Source organism: Oratosquilla oratoria, chromosome 25 (genome assembly GCF_046742065.1).
Source record: "Oratosquilla oratoria isolate Oo_2021 chromosome 25, ASM4674206v1, whole genome shotgun sequence".
Lineage (NCBI taxonomy): Eukaryota > Metazoa > Arthropoda > Malacostraca > Stomatopoda > Squillidae > Oratosquilla > Oratosquilla oratoria.
This window is the reverse complement of record NC_134801.1, coordinates 18,933,343-18,953,342: the sequence shown is the minus strand read 5'-3', so window position 1 is coordinate 18,953,342 and position 20,000 is coordinate 18,933,343. Positions and strand designations below refer to the sequence as shown.

Below are 20,000 nucleotides of genomic sequence, written 5' to 3'. Positions count from 1 at the left end.
TTTTTGTTAATGATAGGCGATTTTATTCAGCTACGAGTAAGACTTTCTGTTGAAGCGGTTAAAGCCATTTCAATGAGCCCCTTCTGTATAATAATGATCTTAACAGATTTTGTTCTGATGAATACTAGATAAGTTTATATAAATCGCTTCATGCAAGTGCAGAGTAGTCATGAAGTTCGAGGACTATAGGCCTTGTATGCGAAAGAGGAGGATCGAGGTTCTGTGAACTCGCTTGTTTTTGCTATAGGAGAGGTGGGTGAGATGTGTGTGTGACGTTTGGTTATCTTATTTCTATTACAGAGAGAGAGAGAGAGAGAGAGAGAGAGAGAGAGAGAGAGAGAGAGAGAGAGAGAGAGAGAGAGAGAGAGAGAGAGAGAGACTGAGAAAGGGAATACGGGAGGGATGACTTGCTTATTAGAAGAGTCGATCGGGGTTTAAATGTTCTCTAGTTCGATCCTAGACACCTGTCATGGGATATATATGTTTCCTGTCTCAACCCCGTTTCTTAGACTCTTCTTTTCTTGGCATTTTTTAATTGTTTTATTACTTCAGCATTTACTCTCACTAAAGCAATTTTTTTAGCTGAAAAAAAAAAATCTACGCCAGTGGTCAGCAACCTCTGGGCAATCTACTTTGATGTATTTACCTAATTGTATTTACCTGGTTGTATTTTGCGGGAAGAGAGCTATGCTCGTAGTGACCCGCTTTTGTATTTTTCCGCATCCAGTTTTTTCTTAAAGTCATAAATAGTTTTAGCACTCACTGTTTCCTCATTCAGTTTGTTCCAGATATCTAGTATAGAACACTGGGTGCCAAAAGTGGTTTTTAGTGCGCAGATTAATGCCAATTCATATGTATTGTTTTACTACAGTGGATATACCAGTAAATGTTAATTCCCAGACGACCTGGATTAGTTTGATCACTTGTCATCACTTTTGTTTATCTGAAGTAGTGATTTAATTTTTTTTATATTTTAACAAGCCCACCGGCTGCGCCGGCCCCGCTCCGCCGGGGGGCTTGGCCTGCGGCGCTGCGCCTTTGGCGCGGCCGCTGCGCGCCCTGGGCTACGCCCCTTTTTAGGAAAATAAAATATCAAAATCATATTGCTTTTTATTTCTTGTCAATATCTAGCTGTTCTCGCAAGTCTCTATATAGGCGTTCCTTTCTAGCCTCCTTCTTCATTCGTTGTTCTTTTTCTTCTTCTTCTTCTTCGAGTTCTTCTTCTTCGAGTTCTTCTTCTTCTTCGAGTTCTTCTTCTTCTTCTTCGAGTTCTTCTTCTTCTTCAAGTTCTTCTTCTTCTTCGAGTTCTTCTTCTTCTTTGAGTTCTTCGAGTTCTTCTTCAAGTTCTTTTTCTTCTTCTTCTTCTTCTTCTTCGAATTCTTCTTCTTCTTCTTCGAATTCTTCTTTGAGTTCTTCTTCGAGTTCTTCTTCGAGTTCTTCTTCTTCGAGTTCTTCGAGTTCTTCTTCTTCTTCTTCTTCTTCTTCTTCGAGTTCTTCTTCTTCTTCGAGTTCTTCGAGTTCTTCTTCTTCTTCTTCTTCTTCTTCTTCTTCTTCTTCTTCGAGTTCTTCGAGTTCTTCTTTTTCGAGTTCTTCTTCTTCTTCTTCGAATTCTTCTTCGAGTTCTTCTTCGAGTTCTTCTTCTTCTTCTTCGAGTTCTTCTTCTTCTTCTTCTTCTTCTTCTTCTTCGAGTTTTTCTTCTTCTTTTTCTTCTTCGAGTTCTTCGAGTTCTTCTTTTTCGAGTTCTTCTTCTTCTTCGAGTTCTTCTTCTTCGAGTTCTTCTTCTTCTTCTTCGAGTTCTTCTTCTTCTTCAAGTTCTTTTTTTCTTCTTCGAGTTCTTCTTCTTCAAGTTCTTCTTCTTCTTCGAGTTCTTCGAGTTCTTCTTCAAGTTCTTTTTCTTCTTCGAGTTCTTCGAGCTCTTCTTCGAGTTCTTCTTCTTCTTCTTCGAATTCTTCTTTGAGTTCTTCTTCTTCTTCTTCTTCTTCTTCGAGTTCTTCGAGTTCTTCTTCTTCTTCTTCTTCGAGTTCTTCTTCAAGTTCCTCTTCTTCTTCTTCTTCTTCTTCTTCTTCTTCTTCTTCTTCTTCTTCTTCTTCTTCTTCTTCTTCTTCTTCTTCTTCTTCTTCTTCTTCTTCGAGTTCTTCTTCTTCTTCTTTTTCGAGTTCTTCGAATTCTTCCAGTTCTTCTTTTTCGAGTCTTTCTTCTTCTTCTTCGAGTTCTTCTTCGTCGAGTTTTTCGAGTTCTTCTTCTTCTTCTTTGAGTTCTACTTCTTCTTCTTCGAGTTCTTCGAGTTCTTCTTCTTCTTCTTCTTCTTCTTCGAGTTCTTCTTCTTCTTCTTCGAGTTCTTCTTCTTCTTCTTCTTCGAGTTCGAGTTCTTCTTCTTCTTCTTCGATTTCTTCGAGTTCTTCTTCTTCTTCTTCTTCGAATATACACTTATGCCCACCGGCTACGCCGGGGGGCTTGGCCTGCGGCGCTCTGCGCGCCCTAGGCTACGCCCCTTTTTAGGAAAATAAAATATCAAAATCATATTGCTTTTTATCTCTTGTCAACATCTAGCTGTTCTCGCAAGTCATCTATATAGGCGACTTGTGTTGGTGTTAAATTTCCGTTCAAAACACCCTTTTTATATTTTTTAAATTCTTTTTTTCCTTTAATTAATAACTTTTTTTTTTACTTGCTTTTCTTGTTTCAAAACTTTGCGAATCGTTAAAGCTTTTGCTTTGGCCTCTCTCCGTTCCTTTCTAGCCTCCTTCTTCTTCATTCGTTCTTCTTCTTCTTCTTCGAGTTCTTCTTCTTCTTCGAGTTCTTCTTCTTCTTCTTCGAGTTCTTCTTCTTCTTCTTCGAGTTCTTCTTCTTCTTCTTCGAGTTCTTCTTCTTCTTCTTCGAGTTCTTCTTCTTCTTCGAGTTCTTCTTCTTCTTCTTCAAGTTCTTCTTCTTCGAGTTCTTCTTCTTCTTCTTCAAGTTCTTCTTCTTCGAGTTCTTCTTCTTCGAGTTCTTCTTCTTCTTCGAGTTCTTCTTCTTCTTCTTCGAGTTCTTCTTCTTCTTCTTCGAGTTCTTCTTCTTCGAGTTCTTCTTCTTCTTCAAGTTCTTCTTCTTCGAGTTCTTCTTCTTCGAGTTCTTCTTCTTCTTCGAGTTCTTCTTCTTCGAGTTCTTCTTCTTCTTCTTCGAGTTCTTCTTCTTCTTCCTCGAGTTCTTCTTCTTCTTCAAGTTCTTCTTCTTCTTCGAGTTCTTCTTCTTCTTCTTCTTCTTCTTCTTCTTCTTCTTCTTCTTCTTCTTCTTCTTCTTCTTCTTCTTCTTCTTCTTCTTCTTCTTCTTCGAGTTTTTTTTCGAGTTCTTCTTCTTCGAGTTCTTCTTCTTCTTCGAGTTTTTTGAGTTCTTCTTCTTCTTCTTCGAGTTCTACTTCTTATTCTTGTAACATAACGAACTTTCTTGCTTGTTTTGAAGTGTTCCTGAGGTTTTAAATGACGTAAAGGAAAATAACGTGTTAAATCCGACTAAATTCTTTAGAAAGCGATTCGATAAAGGGGACGTTCCGTTATATAAAGCCTCAAGATCGCCGTTGAGTTTCGTCGCTAAAAACATTGGTGTTTGTCCCACATTACAACATATGGTTCTACGTTCTTTTTCCCATAGTAACGCTTGACAAAACTTACATCTGAATGTTCCAATTTCACCGATCGAATGAAGTGGAACCCCTTTCTTATCAGTCTCTCGTAAAGATCCTATGTAAACCGTAGATAACCTCTCTAACGACTCCACAAATATATATATATTTTTTATTGAGTTTGTTACGTTGTTCTCGCAAGTCATCAATATAGGCGGTTTGTGCTGATGTTAAACCCCCATTTAAAATACCCCCTTTGGATTTTTTTCATTCCTTTTTTCCCCTAAGCAATAACTTTCTTTTAGCTTACTTTTCTTGTTTCAAAACTTTGCGAACCGTTAAAGCTTTTGCTTTAGCCTCTCTCCGTTCCTTTCTGGCCTCCTTCTTCCTTGTTCGTTCCTCTTCCTCGGCTTTTTTACGGTCCTCTTTTTGAATACGAACCATTTCAATTTTCTTTAGTCGTTCTTTCTTGTCTTCAATACGTTTCTTAATCATTAAACCTTTCGCTTCTTGAATTACGTTGACGTTTTCTTCCACTTTCGTGTCAGTGCTTTTACTAATTTGATCTCTTACTTTTTTAATAACGTACTTGTTAACTCGATCTATTCGCCTCTGGGCTTTAAAAGTTCTTTCAAGATAATACTTTTGATAATCTGTGTGATCCGATTTACCACCCTTTTTCGTAAAACTTTTGTACCCTGCGAAGTAATGCTTTTCAAACGCACACAAACTCTCTTGTGAAATTTCCCCCATCAAATGCTTAGAAAGACTAAAAAATTTCGTCGCTATATTTGTAGTTTTATCTTCTTTCAATCTCTTACTAAATGTTAATAGTTTTCGATGGAACAACTTTATTGATTCTCTCACTGAAAATGTATTGGTATTGCCGTATAAACTTGGAAAACTCGAAGCATGTTCACGCCTCAATTCACACATTCGTTTTTTGTTTTCGTTCAGAAAAGATTTGGTCAGTTTTTTTTCTGCGTAATCCATTTCCAAAAATGACGATTTCTCTGCACCTTTAACCTCGATAACTCGGGCATCTTTAACGCGGGTAAAGAAGCGTCCTAAACACAGAACGCGAATATACACTTATGCCCGCCAGGCGTCCGGGCGATGTAACCAATTTGCCCCAAGCACCGCTGGCCGCAGGAAAAGAAAATTTTCGGAAGACAAATATTTTTATTTAGTATATAATAAGGTTTCAAAACCAGCTGACGTGCGTGGGCCAACCCTGTCACGTGACATGTTTAGCAGCGAAAAGGGCTCAATTTGGGTAGCCTGTCTGGACAAATTTAGATTTGAGAAGGAAATAGACAAGAATTGGTTTACTAGTAGGGTGGTCGACGAATGGAATAGACTTAGTAACCATGTAGTAAGCGCTGAAACTATCAGTTGTTTTATGAAACGATTAGACTTCATGGATGGGGATGACAGATGGTGATGGATACGGAGCTGCCTAGTGTAGGCCTTATGGTCCCTTGCAGTCTCCTTCATTCTTATTTTCTTATGTTCTTATGTCTGACATGAGGGTCACACCATGGAACCAACGCGAAGCAAAGCGACACTACTGGTGCCCACCCACCCTTCCCATGGCTGCCGCCTGATGTGGCTTTATACCCTAGTATTTTGCGTTCAGTTCACGTCGTGGGTCTTACGAGTATGAATGTCTTCTCACTTTCAGACAAGACGTTCCAATGTCGGAAGAGCCTCACTACTTCAACATCACATAAGTGTTTTGCTGAGCATAGGCTGAAGCAATATAGAGTGGCAAAGGTCTATAGCAGCGTTTTTCAACCTTTTTACCCTTGCGTAACCTTTAAAATAAATTGCATGTCGCAAGGAATCCCTGCACAAAAAAAAACATATACCATATCTTTCTCATTTTATTTTCATCGTAATAATAGGTTAGATAGGATGATGTCTATATTACATTATTACAATAACCAAGAATATGTCGTGCGTGTTTAATTATATTACGTATATGAAATTAAATAGAAAATCAAAAGTACATTAGCTTATCTCACTTGTTCTCGCGGAACCCTTAGGGACCTTTTGCGGAACCCTAGGATTCCGGGGTCCCTTGTTGAGAAACGCTGATCTATAGAGTTGAACGCTGCTGTCCATATAATGTAAACGTTGAAACCCTTCAAGGAAATTCAGGCGAGTCTTTACCCTTCTAACATGTAGTCCATTACGGACACACAAAAACATGAGATTGGTAGAGACTGCAAGAGACCATAAGGCCTACATTAGGCACTTCCATGTCCCTTACCACCTTTCGTCCCTATCCATAAAGTTATTTCATTTTCTTTTTTAAAACAACCAATTGTTTCACTGCTCACTACATTTTTACAAAATCCTACATTCATTTTTTAATTTCCTTTCCTACAGGTCTTGGTGACGCCTGGGGAGCCGCGCCGCCTCAGTCCAATCCTCGTGAGGCTGCCATCAAGGAACTCGGCTCGCACCTCCTACAGGTAAGCACAGAGATTGTCCTGTCGTGGATGAACAGCGCTTCTAGCCTTAAGAAGCATATCGTCTCAAATGAGTGGACTCATAAAGATGATGAAGGAGAGATTTTCGGTGGACAGCAAGAACAGATGATAGAGGGAAAAAGTGATCAACATTCATTTATTTATTTATTTGTTTATTTATTTATCTATCTATTCATTTATTTATTTATCTTTTTTTTCCTTTTTTTTAGATTAGTCTCTAATCATAGGAGACTACTCTGTCATCGATGAACACCGCTTCTAGCCTTAAGAATCATATCGCCTCAAATGAGTGGACTCATAAAGATGGTGAGGGAGAGATTTTTGGTGGACAGCAGAACAGATGGTAGACGCAAAAAGTGATCAACATTCTTTTTTTTTTATTGGAGATTAGTCTCTAATCATAGAAGAATGATGATTGACTTGGTTCATAGGCATGTCTCTAAAGCATCTAAGCGTTTCTCAACCTTTTTGCCCTTGCGTAACCTTTAAAATAAATCACGTCTCAAGGAACCCCTGCGCATATATGTATGTACATACATACATATATATATATATATATATATATATATATATATATATATATACATATGTATATATATATATATTATATACATATATATGTATATATATATATACATATATATATACATATATATATATATATATATGTGTGTGTGTGTGTGTGTGTGTGTGTGTGTGTGTGTGTGTGTGTGTGTGTGTGTGAGTGTGTGTGTGTGTGTGTGTGTGTGTGTGTGTGTGTGTGTGTGTGTGTGTGTGTGTGTGTGTGTGTGTGTGTGTGTGTGTGTGTGTGTGTGTGTGTGTACCATATCGTTCTCATTCTCTTTTCATCGTAGTAATGGGTTAGATAGGATGATGTCTATATTACATTATTACAATAACCAAGAATATGTTGTGCGTGTTTAATCATATTACGTATATGAAATTAAATAAAAAATCAAAAGTGCATTAGCTTATCTCACTTGTTCTCGCGGAACCCTTAGGGACCTTTTGCGGAACCCTAGGATTCCGGGGACCCTGGTTGTGAAACGCTGGCCTAACGGGAGGCGTTGGGTTCTATTCCAGTATCACGCAAACACATTTTTTTTTTTTAAATATGTTTTCCTTTCTATAGAATGGTTACGTTAGGTTAAGTTAGGTTAAGTTACGTTAGTTTAGTTTAGGTTAGATTGGAACCTATTGGGCAACGAAAGTTTGATGTTCAATATCCGTGATTGCTTGATTCTGGAATTTTACCGAGGCGTGTCTTCTCAACTCGTTATGCCAGACGATTTTGTTCCATTTGGGGGGGAAACACTTTAGTTCAGCTGATGTCTGGACCCAATGCCACCCCTCTTCGACCAAACGAAATCGTCTGATAATCTTCAGTGAGCAAGAACAAAAGTATAGAAAATAAGTAACAGTAGCGAAAAAGCTAACAATATAGGAATCGGTTGGCAGTATAATTCAATCAGCCTCTATGAAGCACAGGTCCCCACCTAGCTCACTGTGCCGCCTGACAACATCAGCATCACCAACAGAAATCCATAACGCATGTCACTGAGTTGAAAAACGACGCTACGTTAGTTTATCTGAAACCAAGAGTAATATAGTCAAACCGAGAATCTTATGAACTATTTCTAAACGTCTATTGGACATTCAAACCAATCTAAGCCCTCTGTCAACGTAGCTCAAATTTCCCGCCAGACAGCCAAGCCTAACACGATTCACTTGTCTTGGTGGTTGGTTGGTCGACCTCCCGCCCTCTGACCAAGTTGCAGCCAACCAGTCGTCTGGGCGGAGCCGCTCACGAGCTGAGCTCGCGTTTCAAGAAATCAAAAAAGTTTTTCCTTCATTTTCTATCCTCCATAATTGCTGCCTCTTCACTCGAGTCTGCACGGGACAATTTCTTTCATTCTCTCCACCCTTCCATTCAGGGTTACAAGAACAAATTTAATAATGACTCTCGAATTTTGCACCGGGAAAAAGAATTTACCCATGAAAAAAGATGTACGATGTTTTATTTATCTATTTAAGCATATTATTATTATCATCATTATTATTTATTTATATATTTTATTTACTTATTTATTTTATTTATTTTATTTTATTCTATTTTGTTTTTATATTATTTTATTTATTTATTTTATTTATCTTTTTTTTCGGAGCTAGACTGACTGGGGGGCACCGCTGTTCTTGTTTTCTGGTTATCTCCGCCTCCCTCAACTTTTCCATTTCTTCGATCACTACGTCTCCGGATTGGTTAAGGCCAAAAAGTCCTCTCCGATTATATATTGTTGCAGTTAAATTGCTAACTCTCTTCCCAAACCGGGGACACGGAAGGAGGGAGGCGGGTGTCGAAGACACAACGCTTAGTCGTCTTGGACTAATGAGATCTTGCCTGCTGGCCACCACTCAACAGCGGATCCCCACCAACCCAGGCGCCCGCCCATCCAAGCTCTATTATTTTCACGAAGTTTCTTTTCTCGGAAATAATATTCTTATAACTTGTCCCTCGAGTATCAGGATGAGTATGTGAGGTGAAATGGAGCTGGAAGGGGAGCGGAAAATGGATGGACAAGCCAGAGAATGAATGGAAGGGAGAGGGGATGGAAAAGATGGAGGAGAGAAGGAGGAGGACGAAGAGAGGAGTATATGGAAGAGAGTGGAGGGGATGTGAAAGACAGAGAGAGAGGAAAGGGGAGAGGAAGGAAATGAGGATGAATAGGGACATAATGAAGATAGTCAGGGTGGGCAAGGAGAAAAGAGAGGTAAAGGGAAAACAGAAATGACAAAAGAAATTAACGAAGTACAGTGAATAGAGAAGGAAAAGAGAGAGGTGAAAAGGTAAATAGTAACAAAAGAATGGTGCAATGAGAGATGGAGGAAGATGAAAATGTGCCTAAGAGAAGAACAAATGCCTAAAGGTAAGGGAGGAAAGGTTATGCAAAGGGAAAGTGGGTGTAGAGGGCAAGTGGGAAGGGTGAAGGCAGGGTATGAGAACGTAAGGAAATGGGGATTGGTGAGTCTGGGGAAAGTATAAGGAAGAAGAGGAAGAGAACCAGGAGAGTGAAGAGGAAACAGTTGAAGAGAACTCCTGAGATCAGAGAAAGTGAGGAGGTGGGGCAGGACAAAGGGGAGACGGGGAGAAGAGGGGAAAAGGCGGAGGAGGAGGAGGAAGAGGAGGAGGAGGAGGAGGAGGAGGATGGGGAATCTGAGTGGGTGAGAAATCATTATTCCTTCCTAAAGTAAGATAGGGTTCTACTAGCGTCCAAACAGATCTCCCTCCGTTTCTCATTAACGATGTTCCTACTCTTTATTTCCTGTACCTTCCACACGTCATCTCACCCCGTGGCAGCTCGAGTGACATCATTAAGGTGGTTCGAGAAGTATCTACTAAAGAAGTAAAGGATTACAGTCAAAAGATCTCGTAATGATAGAATAGAAACCATAAAGGTCGAACAAATCATTAAAGAAACTAGACTGTGTTATGCAACTCTAACATGATATATCAAGTAGAAGTGGTGATTATGTTGATACAGTACAACCAGCACAACTATATTAATGACACCAATATAATGAAGGAGAAGAGAAGTATATGAAAAGAAGTTTAATTCAACGGGGTTCGTGGTGGCTGCCTTCATCTTTTTCGGGAGATAGATGGATCCCACCACAGTCCTGTAAAGCCGGGTCCAGACTTGTTGCATTTCCACGTATCGTATCATCTTTGCGTACCACCTAGTGATACGATACGGTGCAACAGGGTATTGTACCCAATTGTTGTGTATCCGCCTGCTGTATACGGATACGCAACAAGTGCGTACAATACCCTGTTGCACCGTATCGTAACACTAGGTGGTACGCAAAGATGATACGATACGTGGAGATGCAACAACTGTGGACGCGGCTTGAGAGGGAGATGGGCCAAGGAGAGGATGTGTGACGTATGGGGAGTGGGGAATGAAGAGAGACTAGGAATTGGAGACTAGAGAGTGAGGAATGAAGAAAGACGAGTAAGGAAGAGTAGTGAGAAATGGCGGGAGAGTAATGGGGCGGTGGAGGTAGTGATTGCAAAACGGGGAGTGGGAGGGGAAGTGGGAGGGGGAGTGGAGATTAAGTTCTGAATGAAAAGCGAAGAGTCAGGAGTAGGGGATTGGGGGGGGGAGAGTGTAGAATGAAGAACAGAGATTAGGAGTAGCGAGTGGGGAGTACGAAGTGGGGAGTGGGGAGTGGATAGTGGGGAATGGGGAGTGAGGAGTGAATAGTGAAAGACGAAGAGTAAGGAGTGGGGAGTAGGATGTAGGTGGTGGGGTGAAGGTGATGAGGTATTGGGAGTGAGGTGCGGAGAGTGGGAGTAGGGATTAGAAGGTACGGAGTGGGGAGTGTGGATAGAAGAGTAGGGGGGAGAGGAGAAGGGAGTGGAGTAGGAGGAGTTAGGACTGTGAATGGAGAGAGAGGCATTGGAACTGCAGATTGGAGAGTGGGGAATGGGGTATCATTACTGGGAGTTGGGAGTGGCTGGGATGGGAGAGTGAGGATTGAGGACTGGGTAGAGGAAAACAGGGGGTGGAGGGTGTACAAGACACGCTTAAGGAAGGAATTACAGTGGAATTAGCAGGAAGACGGACGACTGTCCCTGGACTAGGGATGACCTGGAGCTGTATTTATTTATTTATTTATTTTTTAGAAGAAGAAGAAGAAGAAGAAGAAGAAGAAGAAGAAGAAGAAGAAGAAGAAGAAGAAAAGAAACAAGTGGAAGGGAGAGAGAAGACGATAAAAAAATATTGAATTTCCTCAAGTCCGTTTATGAGAGACACACTTTTGGAAGAAAGTGTTTGTTATTCTCATATTATCTCTATAGAATTTACCAGCATTCCGCCTATGTCCTTTCTCTTACCTGTTCCCAACTTCCTAATACACGATTCATCCCTCATGTTGTTTTCTCCACTTTAGCATTGAAGTCACCGGTTACCAATGTGTACCTATTTTATTTTTTCTTGATCCATTAATTAACCTATATCATCATAAACTGACTCAATTTCATCTTCTGAAATCTATGAATTTGGTGCATAGTACTAATGAAATGAAGTGGGTGACTAACATTGAGATACAAAGAATGAAGAAACTAATAAAAGCGGACGGAGAATGACATCAATATGAAAACAAGTAAGTGAGGAGACCAGAAGAGGACAAGGAAAAATACGAAGATAAAAATGAAAGGGATAATTAAGAAGGGATAGGAAAAATAGAAAAAAACCCGACGAAACAAAGACACTAGAGTAAAGATTTATACAAACACAAACCAGTCAACCAATCATTGTCCACTCCTGAAGATGGGGTCTCATACGACAGCGCCAACATCTGCCATGTCTCCTCTGCAAAAATTTCTATCTTGTCTCTCCACTTTCTCTCTGCTCGTTTTTTTTTTTTTTTTTCTCTTCCATGCCTACCATCTTGCGTGTCCATCCTGCAAAATTTCTACCTTGTCTCTCCACTTTCTCTCTGTTTTTTTATTTATTTTTCTTCCATGCCTCCCATTTTGTGTGTCCATCCAGTAACAAACTTGTCCTATAACTAACTTCACTGGCCAGTTCTTCTTTTCCTCCTTTACTATCTCCACAATATCTTTAATTTCAGTCTGCTCCCTCACCCAACCTCTCTTCTATCTTTCAGCGTTATTTTCACCATTGATCTATCCGGTCTTCTCTTTGTACTCCTTAACTATGCTTCCACTATCTTTGACTATCTTTAAGTTTCACACCCGTAGATCATACCTGGCATTATGCGTTGGTTGTAAAATTTGACTTTCAGATATACAGGTAGAGAGCCTCCACCGATGTTTCTATATTTACCAACCATTTTCCAACGAGTTCTCATACACTTTTCTATTTAATTTTCATCATTTGATTTAGGTTCAGTATATGTCCTAAACAACCATACTCTAACTTCTTCCAGATGCTCATAATCGACTATAACTGTATTTATTTCATCAATAAGTTTGAACATAGCTTTTTGTTTTAGTGCTATTCACCTTCAAACCTGCTTTGTGACTTTCCTCGTTCAAATATCTTAGCATATGTTGAAGAATGGACGATAAAATGAGTGGTAGGGTGGCGAGATAAACACCAAGAATCGTTTGAAGTTTTTCATTACTGAGCGAAACGTCAGTAATTAAAACTTCAACCAGTCTCGGTGTTTATCTCACCACCCTACCAATCATTTTAGTATATTGTACAAGACTTCAACTAACCTTGAAATGAGAATGACGTCATGTATTAATCAAGGGGATTCCCCGCTAATCTTCAGACCTTTCCTCTCCCAGTTTAACTTTCTAGTAAATCTCTTCCAGGTGCGCTGTAATAAACTTAAATGAAATTACAACGCCCTGTCGTAATCCTTTCGTGATCTTTTTGCGTATAAAGTTCAACATTCTCATCTGATCCACCGAGTCAAAGGCCTTTTCGTAATCTAGAAAAGCTAAGAAAAGTGCTAATATATTCTGTCGTTTTCTCGATCACTTGATTTACTCTTCGGAAATAGTCTATAGTGGAATCAACGCTTTTAAAACCTGCTTGCTGGTTCTCATTTGAAGTTGTGCTTAGACTGCTTGTAAGAATTAATTTTTTTTTTTTATAAACGTTTGATAATTTGTTGGTATTTACTAAGGTTCTTCATGTCTACTTTCTTGAGAAGTAAAATCACTATAGTGTTGCACCACTATTCAGGAACGCTTTCCTAACGCATACTGTACATATATTAGATATACAGTTACCTAATCTTCAACAAACTTTTTTCCTGCATTTTTCAGAAGATCTATAAATAAACAATCTTCTCCAGTTTTTTTTTTCTTTATATAGTTTTTAAAAGCAAACTTTACTTTTTCATCTGTAACTTCTGGTACAATACTAATATCTGCAGATGAATTTACACTTTGAACTGTAGTATTTGAGGAGAAAAGCTCTTGATAAAACTTACTCTTTTTTATCGTTCTGTTATTATTATTATTTTTTTTTAAGATGTCCCCACTTCTTTTCTTTAAAGAAATCATCTGCTGCTTACCTGCAGCTAGTCTGCACTCGGCCTGTTTAATACTCTTACCTTTTCAAACAATTTCTCCAATACGACCCATGTTTCTTTTCATTTTCTCTGATCTCTCCCTTTCTTGATAAGCTTCTTCAGTTCAGTTCTATTTCGTTCCTCCTGATTTTAATGTGCTTATTTGTTGTTGTTGTTGTTTCTTAATAGGGATGTTTTCTCTAATGTTCTCATACTACCCACATTCTCTGCTGATATCCTAATGGTATTCAGTGAATTATAATTCATACCCTTAACGGTATTCTCGTTATTTTCAAAACTTTAAATCTGCTTCTAAATGAAATCTAATCTTCTTATCCTTTACTTTTTCAAAATTTATATTCTTCCTAAAGACAAATTTATTTCTCTCAACTTTGATATTGAATTACCATGCAAAATACCATTCTATGGTCACTTTCTTGATTTACCTTATTCATAACAGAAACATTACGAACTCTGTTGCCGTTGTTTTCTAATATAAAGCGTATTTTGTTCTTTGTTGTTCCATTTTAATTCTACTTCTACAAGTTCATTTACGACCGACACGCTTTTGGAAGAAAATGTTTCCAAACTTCCCAATACACGATTTATTTCTCATGTTCTTCTCTAATCTATCATTGAAGTCAATGATTACCAACTTGTATTTATTTTTTCTTGATCCATTAACTGACCTATATCATCATAGAATGACATAGTTTCATCGTTTAACTTTTGGGAACTTAGTGCATAATCCTGAATTAATTTTAGTGTACCTTTTACAAAGCCTAACAAAACTCTAGGCTACTCTATCTGATACAATATTGAATTTCATTATGTTACTAGGAATCTCTTGATCAATCAATCATCTTATTCTAACGAATGTTTCTTTATTCTTTATCTCTATAGTAGGACACTGGGTCACTTTCTTGTAGCTATATGAACTTTTCTTCCTCCCTTCAGACTTCACTCAGTCCCACGATATCTCAGCTGATGTTTTTCCAGTTTTTTTCCGTCAAACTCTCCATCGTGTGGATTTCGTTATATATATATATTTTTTTTTTTTGGGGGGGGACGTATGCCACTTTGGTGCCTGTCTCTCCACCCCCTCAGTGGTAATTATCATTATTTCGACCGAATCTTCACCCTTCTTCACTTCTTCAACCTTGATGCTTCTTTTCACTGCCGTCATCACACCACCTACCAGAGGGTTGGCTCGCCATGTTCGTCCCTTGTGTAAAACACATTGGCCATTCGCCAAGCGGGTTTGGTAGTGGTTATGATAGGAGTAGGCTGCAAGTCCACCATTACCATAAGTGCTGTATATTGATGCCATAGGAAGAGAGAGAGAGAGAAGGGGAGATAGAGGAAGAGGAACACACATAATATGCACACGCACACACCTAGCGAACATGTACACATACACACACACAAACACACACACACACACACACACACACACACACACACACACACACACACACACACACACACACACACAAACACACACATATACAAACACACACACACACATACACAGTCACACACGCACATGTAACAAAAAGAGAGAGAGAGAAGGAAAGGGAAAGAGAGAAAGAGAGAGAGAAGGAAAGGGAGAGAGAGGGAGAAAGAGAAAGAGAGAGAGAGAGAGAGAGAGAGATGTGGAGAGGATTGAATGACCAATTTTGGAATCATATTGCAAAAAAGTATACTGTCACTTAGGATAGGACAGGACAGGTCGGAATAACTCGAGAAGATAATCAACAGCAAAAGAACCGCAGGAGGGAGAGAGGGAGACAGTGAGAGAGAGAGATAGATAGAGAGAAAGAGAGAGAGAGAGAGAGAGAGAGAGAGAGAGAGAGAGAGAGAGAGAGAGAGAGAGAGAGAGAGAGAGAGAGAGAGAGAGAGAGAGAGAGAGAGAGAGAGAGAGAGAGAGAGAGAGAGAGAGAGAGAGAGAGGGATAGAGGGAGATAGGGTGAGAAGGAGATAGGAAGAGAAGGAAAAAGTGAGTGAATGTGTTAGAAATAAGAAAGGAAAGGAGTCCATCATCGATGTCGTCATCATCACCTTCATCGTCGCTGATGTCGTCGTCGTTATCGTCGTCGTCGTCGTTATCGTCGGTGCCTGGATAGGATACCAGTAAGTGGAGAGAATAGCGGAGCACAGAGGAGGGCGTGACGAGATAGTGTGTGGGGACGGAGGTAGGAGGAAGAGGAGGAAAGGTGGGAGGAGGGTTGGGGGCGGAGGGGGGAGGGGGAACGAGTGAATGTGTTTGTCCAAGCGGAGGACAGCGGTGAGGGCGGATCGTGCCCAAGGGCGTTCTCCGGGTTCTTCTCGAAGCGGCACGGAACTTTGGGCCCCAACGTCGCTAAATAGTCTAAACTAACAAGAGAAAAAGGGCGGATGAAGAGAAGGAAGCAAAAGAGAAAGAAGAGGATGAGGTAAAGAAAGAGTGGTATGAGAAAGAGGTAGATGATGAGAACTGAAGAGGAAAAAGAAGAGGAGGAGGAGGAGGAGGAGGAGGAGGAGGAGAAGAGAGAGGAAGGTAGAAGTGAAGTGGAGGAGGACGAGAAAACGATAAAGAGAGAGGAGGAGGAGGAGGAGGAGGAGAAGAGAGAGGAAGGTAGAAGTGAAGTGGAGGAGGACGAGAAAACGATAAAGAGAGAGGAGGAGGAAGAAAGGAAGAAATATATATATATTTTTTTTCAGAAACAGGGAGAAGAGACCACGGACATACATTCTCATACGGGTTAGATTTTGGTGGGAGTCTGTTGGGTCGAGGAAGGATTCCGAATCTGAGATGCGAGATTTCGGGATCCAGACCAAACTGCATGACCCAGTAGATAAGGCAGGAAGGAGCCTGATGAAGGCTGTTTAGGCAAGGAGAATCATCCAGAAGACTTCATCGAGAGCAGGTGGTGGAAAGTAGAGGAAAACACCTCAACAGCTGCTACTGCTGCTGCTGCTGCTGTTACAGCTACTCCAGCTGTTGTTCCTCCTATCTCAGCTGTTTATAATACTATTTCGTCTACAGTAACCACTGTTTCTATCCGTGAGAATATCGTCCCACCAAAGAATGGAATCATAGAGGTCAGGAGGGATTTTAGTCGGGTAGTAGAAAGAAGGAATAGTAGAAATCGAGTGATCAGCAATGATGAAAGAATGGTGTGTGACTTTGGTCTGTAGGGGTGTCGCTAATGTCACTAAAGTATTACATGTATAAAACTTATGCAGTCAACTTCATACGGTGTTTCTGTTGGTGTTTTTGTTGTATGCTACTGCTGCTGTTGGTCTTGGTGGAAGTTAAGCGATCAGCAGTCATAAAAGAATATTAAATGAAACATCCGTTGGGATGTCAATAAAGTCACTAAAGTATTAAGTGCACTAAACTTATGAAATAAGTTCTCCATGCAACATTGCTAACGCCGCCGCTGCTGCTGCTGTTGGTCTTGGTGGAAGTTTAGCGATCAGCAGTCATAAAAAAATATTATACGAAACATCCGTTGGGATGTCAATATAGTCACTAAAGTATTAAGTGCACAAAACTTATGAAATAAATCCTCCATGCAATATTTCTGTTGACGTTTTTGGTATATGCCATTGCTACCGTCACCGCTACTCCTGCTGACGTCGACGTCGTTACTGCTACCGCTTTGCAACTGCTCTTTCTGTCAGCGTTAGCGTCCTCGAATAGCAGCCGATCCCAGGCTGCAGCAATAGCGAGAGCATCAACGTCGAGCAGGCGTCACAAAGGGAATGAGCCACTCCACAAGGCGGGTGTTGGGGGGGGGGAAGGGAGCCAACTAGTCCTCGTACCGGGTACACAGAGATTTAATTTGTTTTTGAATACAAACACTGCGACCTGTTAAGTGGGAAAGGCTTTCAATCTGCTTGCTATTCAGGATGAAAAAAGGAGGAAGGGTAATAAAATATGTAGTTTCCGTGAAAAGCTAATGAGATATCGTCGCCGTGAGAGTAAAATGAACATTAAAAATAATAGAGGGGCGACGCATTTGTATTCAGAGGTACTCGTACAAACATACGCCTACATAATTAGAATGAATGAATAAAAACAAGGGCAGATCCACCCGCCGTGTTGGAACTCATGAGTTAATTACAGTAATAAAAAAAAAAAAAAAAATCACTAGGTGTTTTAAGTGCATAGGAAACTTTGAGTTGTATGGTATTCAACTGCTCGAAACTTATTCCATTCGTTGACGATGCGGTTAGCAAAATTGTGTCTACCTACTTCCACGACAAATCTTTGTCCTGACAGTTTGAGGTCATTATTTTTCATCCTGTTAGCGTTTAGTGTGAAAATGTTTTAATTTTTTTATGTTATGAATTCCTTCTGAAGTCTTAAAGGGTTGTACTAAGCCCACCCAGAGTCTTTCTAACAGAGAGAATGGGTTGCAATATATCAAGCGGTTTTCGAATGCTAGAGTCTTTCTAACAGAGAGAATGGGTTGCAATATATCAAGCGGTTTTCGAATGCTTTGGCTCATATATTCAGTATGAGTTTTGCGACTCACCATAACACTTTTTCAAACTATTATTGTCTTTAATGAGATTTGCGGGCCCTACAGAAAGAGAATTTTATATTCCAAGATTCCATGTGTGGTTGGATCAGAGACCTATGTAACTGGCTGTCGGTAGTTTGACTTTTGAGGTCAAACGATCTCGCTACCAATTCCATCATCTCATTGGCTTTCTTTGAGGCAGCTAACAATGCTGAATGGTTTAAGGTTGTTAATGATAGTTACGCAAAGATTCTTTTCACCCTTCAATTCGGACAGAATTTTTCCAAATAACTTGTAGTCAGACTTAGTGTTGCTTTTACACTTGGCTTAAATTTTATCAGATATTTTTTATACCACTGCTCTATTTTGCTTAAATCTCCTCGAATACTCAGTTGATTGGAGTGATCAATTGTTATTCCGCACATCTTAGTATTTTCAGCGAATATAGAAACAGTAGATTTAAATCCACGGTCAATGTCATTGGTATATACTGTTAACAGAAGGGACCCAAGAACGTACCCTGAGGAACTCCACTTATAACATCTTTCCAGCCTTACCATTTTTACATTCAAAAGAACTCACTGCATATAATTGTTCAGCTAGTTCAAGTTAGCTCTTATTCCATGCGAAGCGAGTTTATTTCATGGACTTTCATAAGTTTTTTTTTCAAAGTCCTGATATATTGAAACTACGCTATTCGTTTTGCCGTAGTTTGAAATAACTGCATTGTGAAATCCGATGAGGCAAATCGTCTAAGAGCGCTTACGTCTGAAGCCGTGCTGGCTGTCATTTATCAGACAGTTGCTTTCTAAATGACGTTATGTACCATTTCTTACCATTATTTCCATCTTTTTTCCCATGACCTAAGTCAAGTTTATTAATCTATAGTTCAGTAGTTCTCTGCTTATCATCCTTTTCGAACATGGAAGTGTGAAATCCCGTTTTCTTTGAATACTACCAGTGGCAATAGTTTGTTTTGAAATAAACTATAATGTGGTATTATTTTCCTCGTCTATATCCTTAAAGATTTTTGGGTGCCAACCATTGACCACTAGTTATTTGTCATCAGCAAAAGTAAATAAACAAACAAAAAACATTTAGATACATAAAAAATATATAGTCAAAAAAAAAAAAAAAAAAAAAAAAGACGAACAGGCAACAAATATACAAAATAAACAAGCAAGCCAGCGTACAATAAAACAAAGTAACGTATAGATGGATAATTCATGAACGAATAAATGAATGAGTAAATGAATGAATAGTTAAATAAGCAAGTGAGTAATTAAATGAATAAAGTGAATAGATGAATGAATATACGCTTAATTTACTTAGCTCAGTATATGAATGCATAGGCAAACTGATTAATGTATAAATATGTATGTCAGTGAATAGGTATATAAACAAATGAATGTGATATAAATAAGAAACAGATAAACAAATAAATAGATAGATAAATCAATGAAAGATGAATATATCAATATAATGTGAATATATATATATATATATACATATATATATATATATGTATATATATACATATATATAATATATATATATATATATATATAATATATATACATATATATATATATACATATATATTTATATATAATACACACAGACACACACACACACACACACACACACACACACACACACACACACACACACACATGTGTATATATATATATATATATATATATATATATACATATATATATATGTGTGTGTGTGTGTGTGTGTGTGTGTGTGTGTGTGTGTGTGTGTGTGTGTGTGTGTGTGTGTGTGTGTGTGTGTGTGTGTGTGTGTGTGTGTGTGTGTGTGTGTGTGTGTGTGTGTGTGTGTGTGTGTGTGTGTGTGTGTGTGTGTGTGTGTGTGTGTGTGTATGTGTGTGTATCATTCAATTTTGCTATATCCTGTATTACGGAAAGATGATTTGATATTTGGAGATTTGAAAAATTATATATTGTAAACGAAGTCATTTTACTCAAACGAACTCTCAACAGTCGGAGTTGGTGATGCCCGTGGAAGCTGCCCAGCGTGATAACCCATTAAGCTCAGTGTGATAACCCATTAAGCCCAGTGTGATTACCCAATAAGCTTCCACGATTCGGTGGGCCACGCGGAAAATTCGTCAACTGTCCTTTCGATCTGTAGCCACAAGAGAACTTAGGAATTCATACAGGGCATCAGTCCTTTGTATGTATATGTAGAAACAGAGCAGAGTTCATTTAGGGAACGACAAGTAAGACAGAGGAGATCAAACAAAATAACTTTCTGAGGCAAAGTTACTGTCTGTAACCATGTAGAACGAGAGAAAGAAGAAGGTGGGGAGGG

The 20,000-nt window shown here is 39.2% G+C and overlaps 1 protein-coding gene across 3 annotated transcripts in view; it reads left to right on the top strand.

The window, feature by feature from the left end:
- The window catches only part of sim (bHLH transcription factor single-minded), a 329,050-nt gene that overhangs the window by 249,103 nt on the left and 59,947 nt on the right, over positions 1 to 20,000 (top strand). For all 3 annotated transcript variants that reach the window (XM_076208451.1, XM_076208452.1, XM_076208453.1), the window contains one exon: positions 5,993 to 6,078. In XM_076208451.1, coding sequence (XP_076064566.1) covers positions 5,993 to 6,078 — 86 coding nt within the window. The remainder of the gene's footprint in view (positions 1 to 5,992; positions 6,079 to 20,000) is intronic.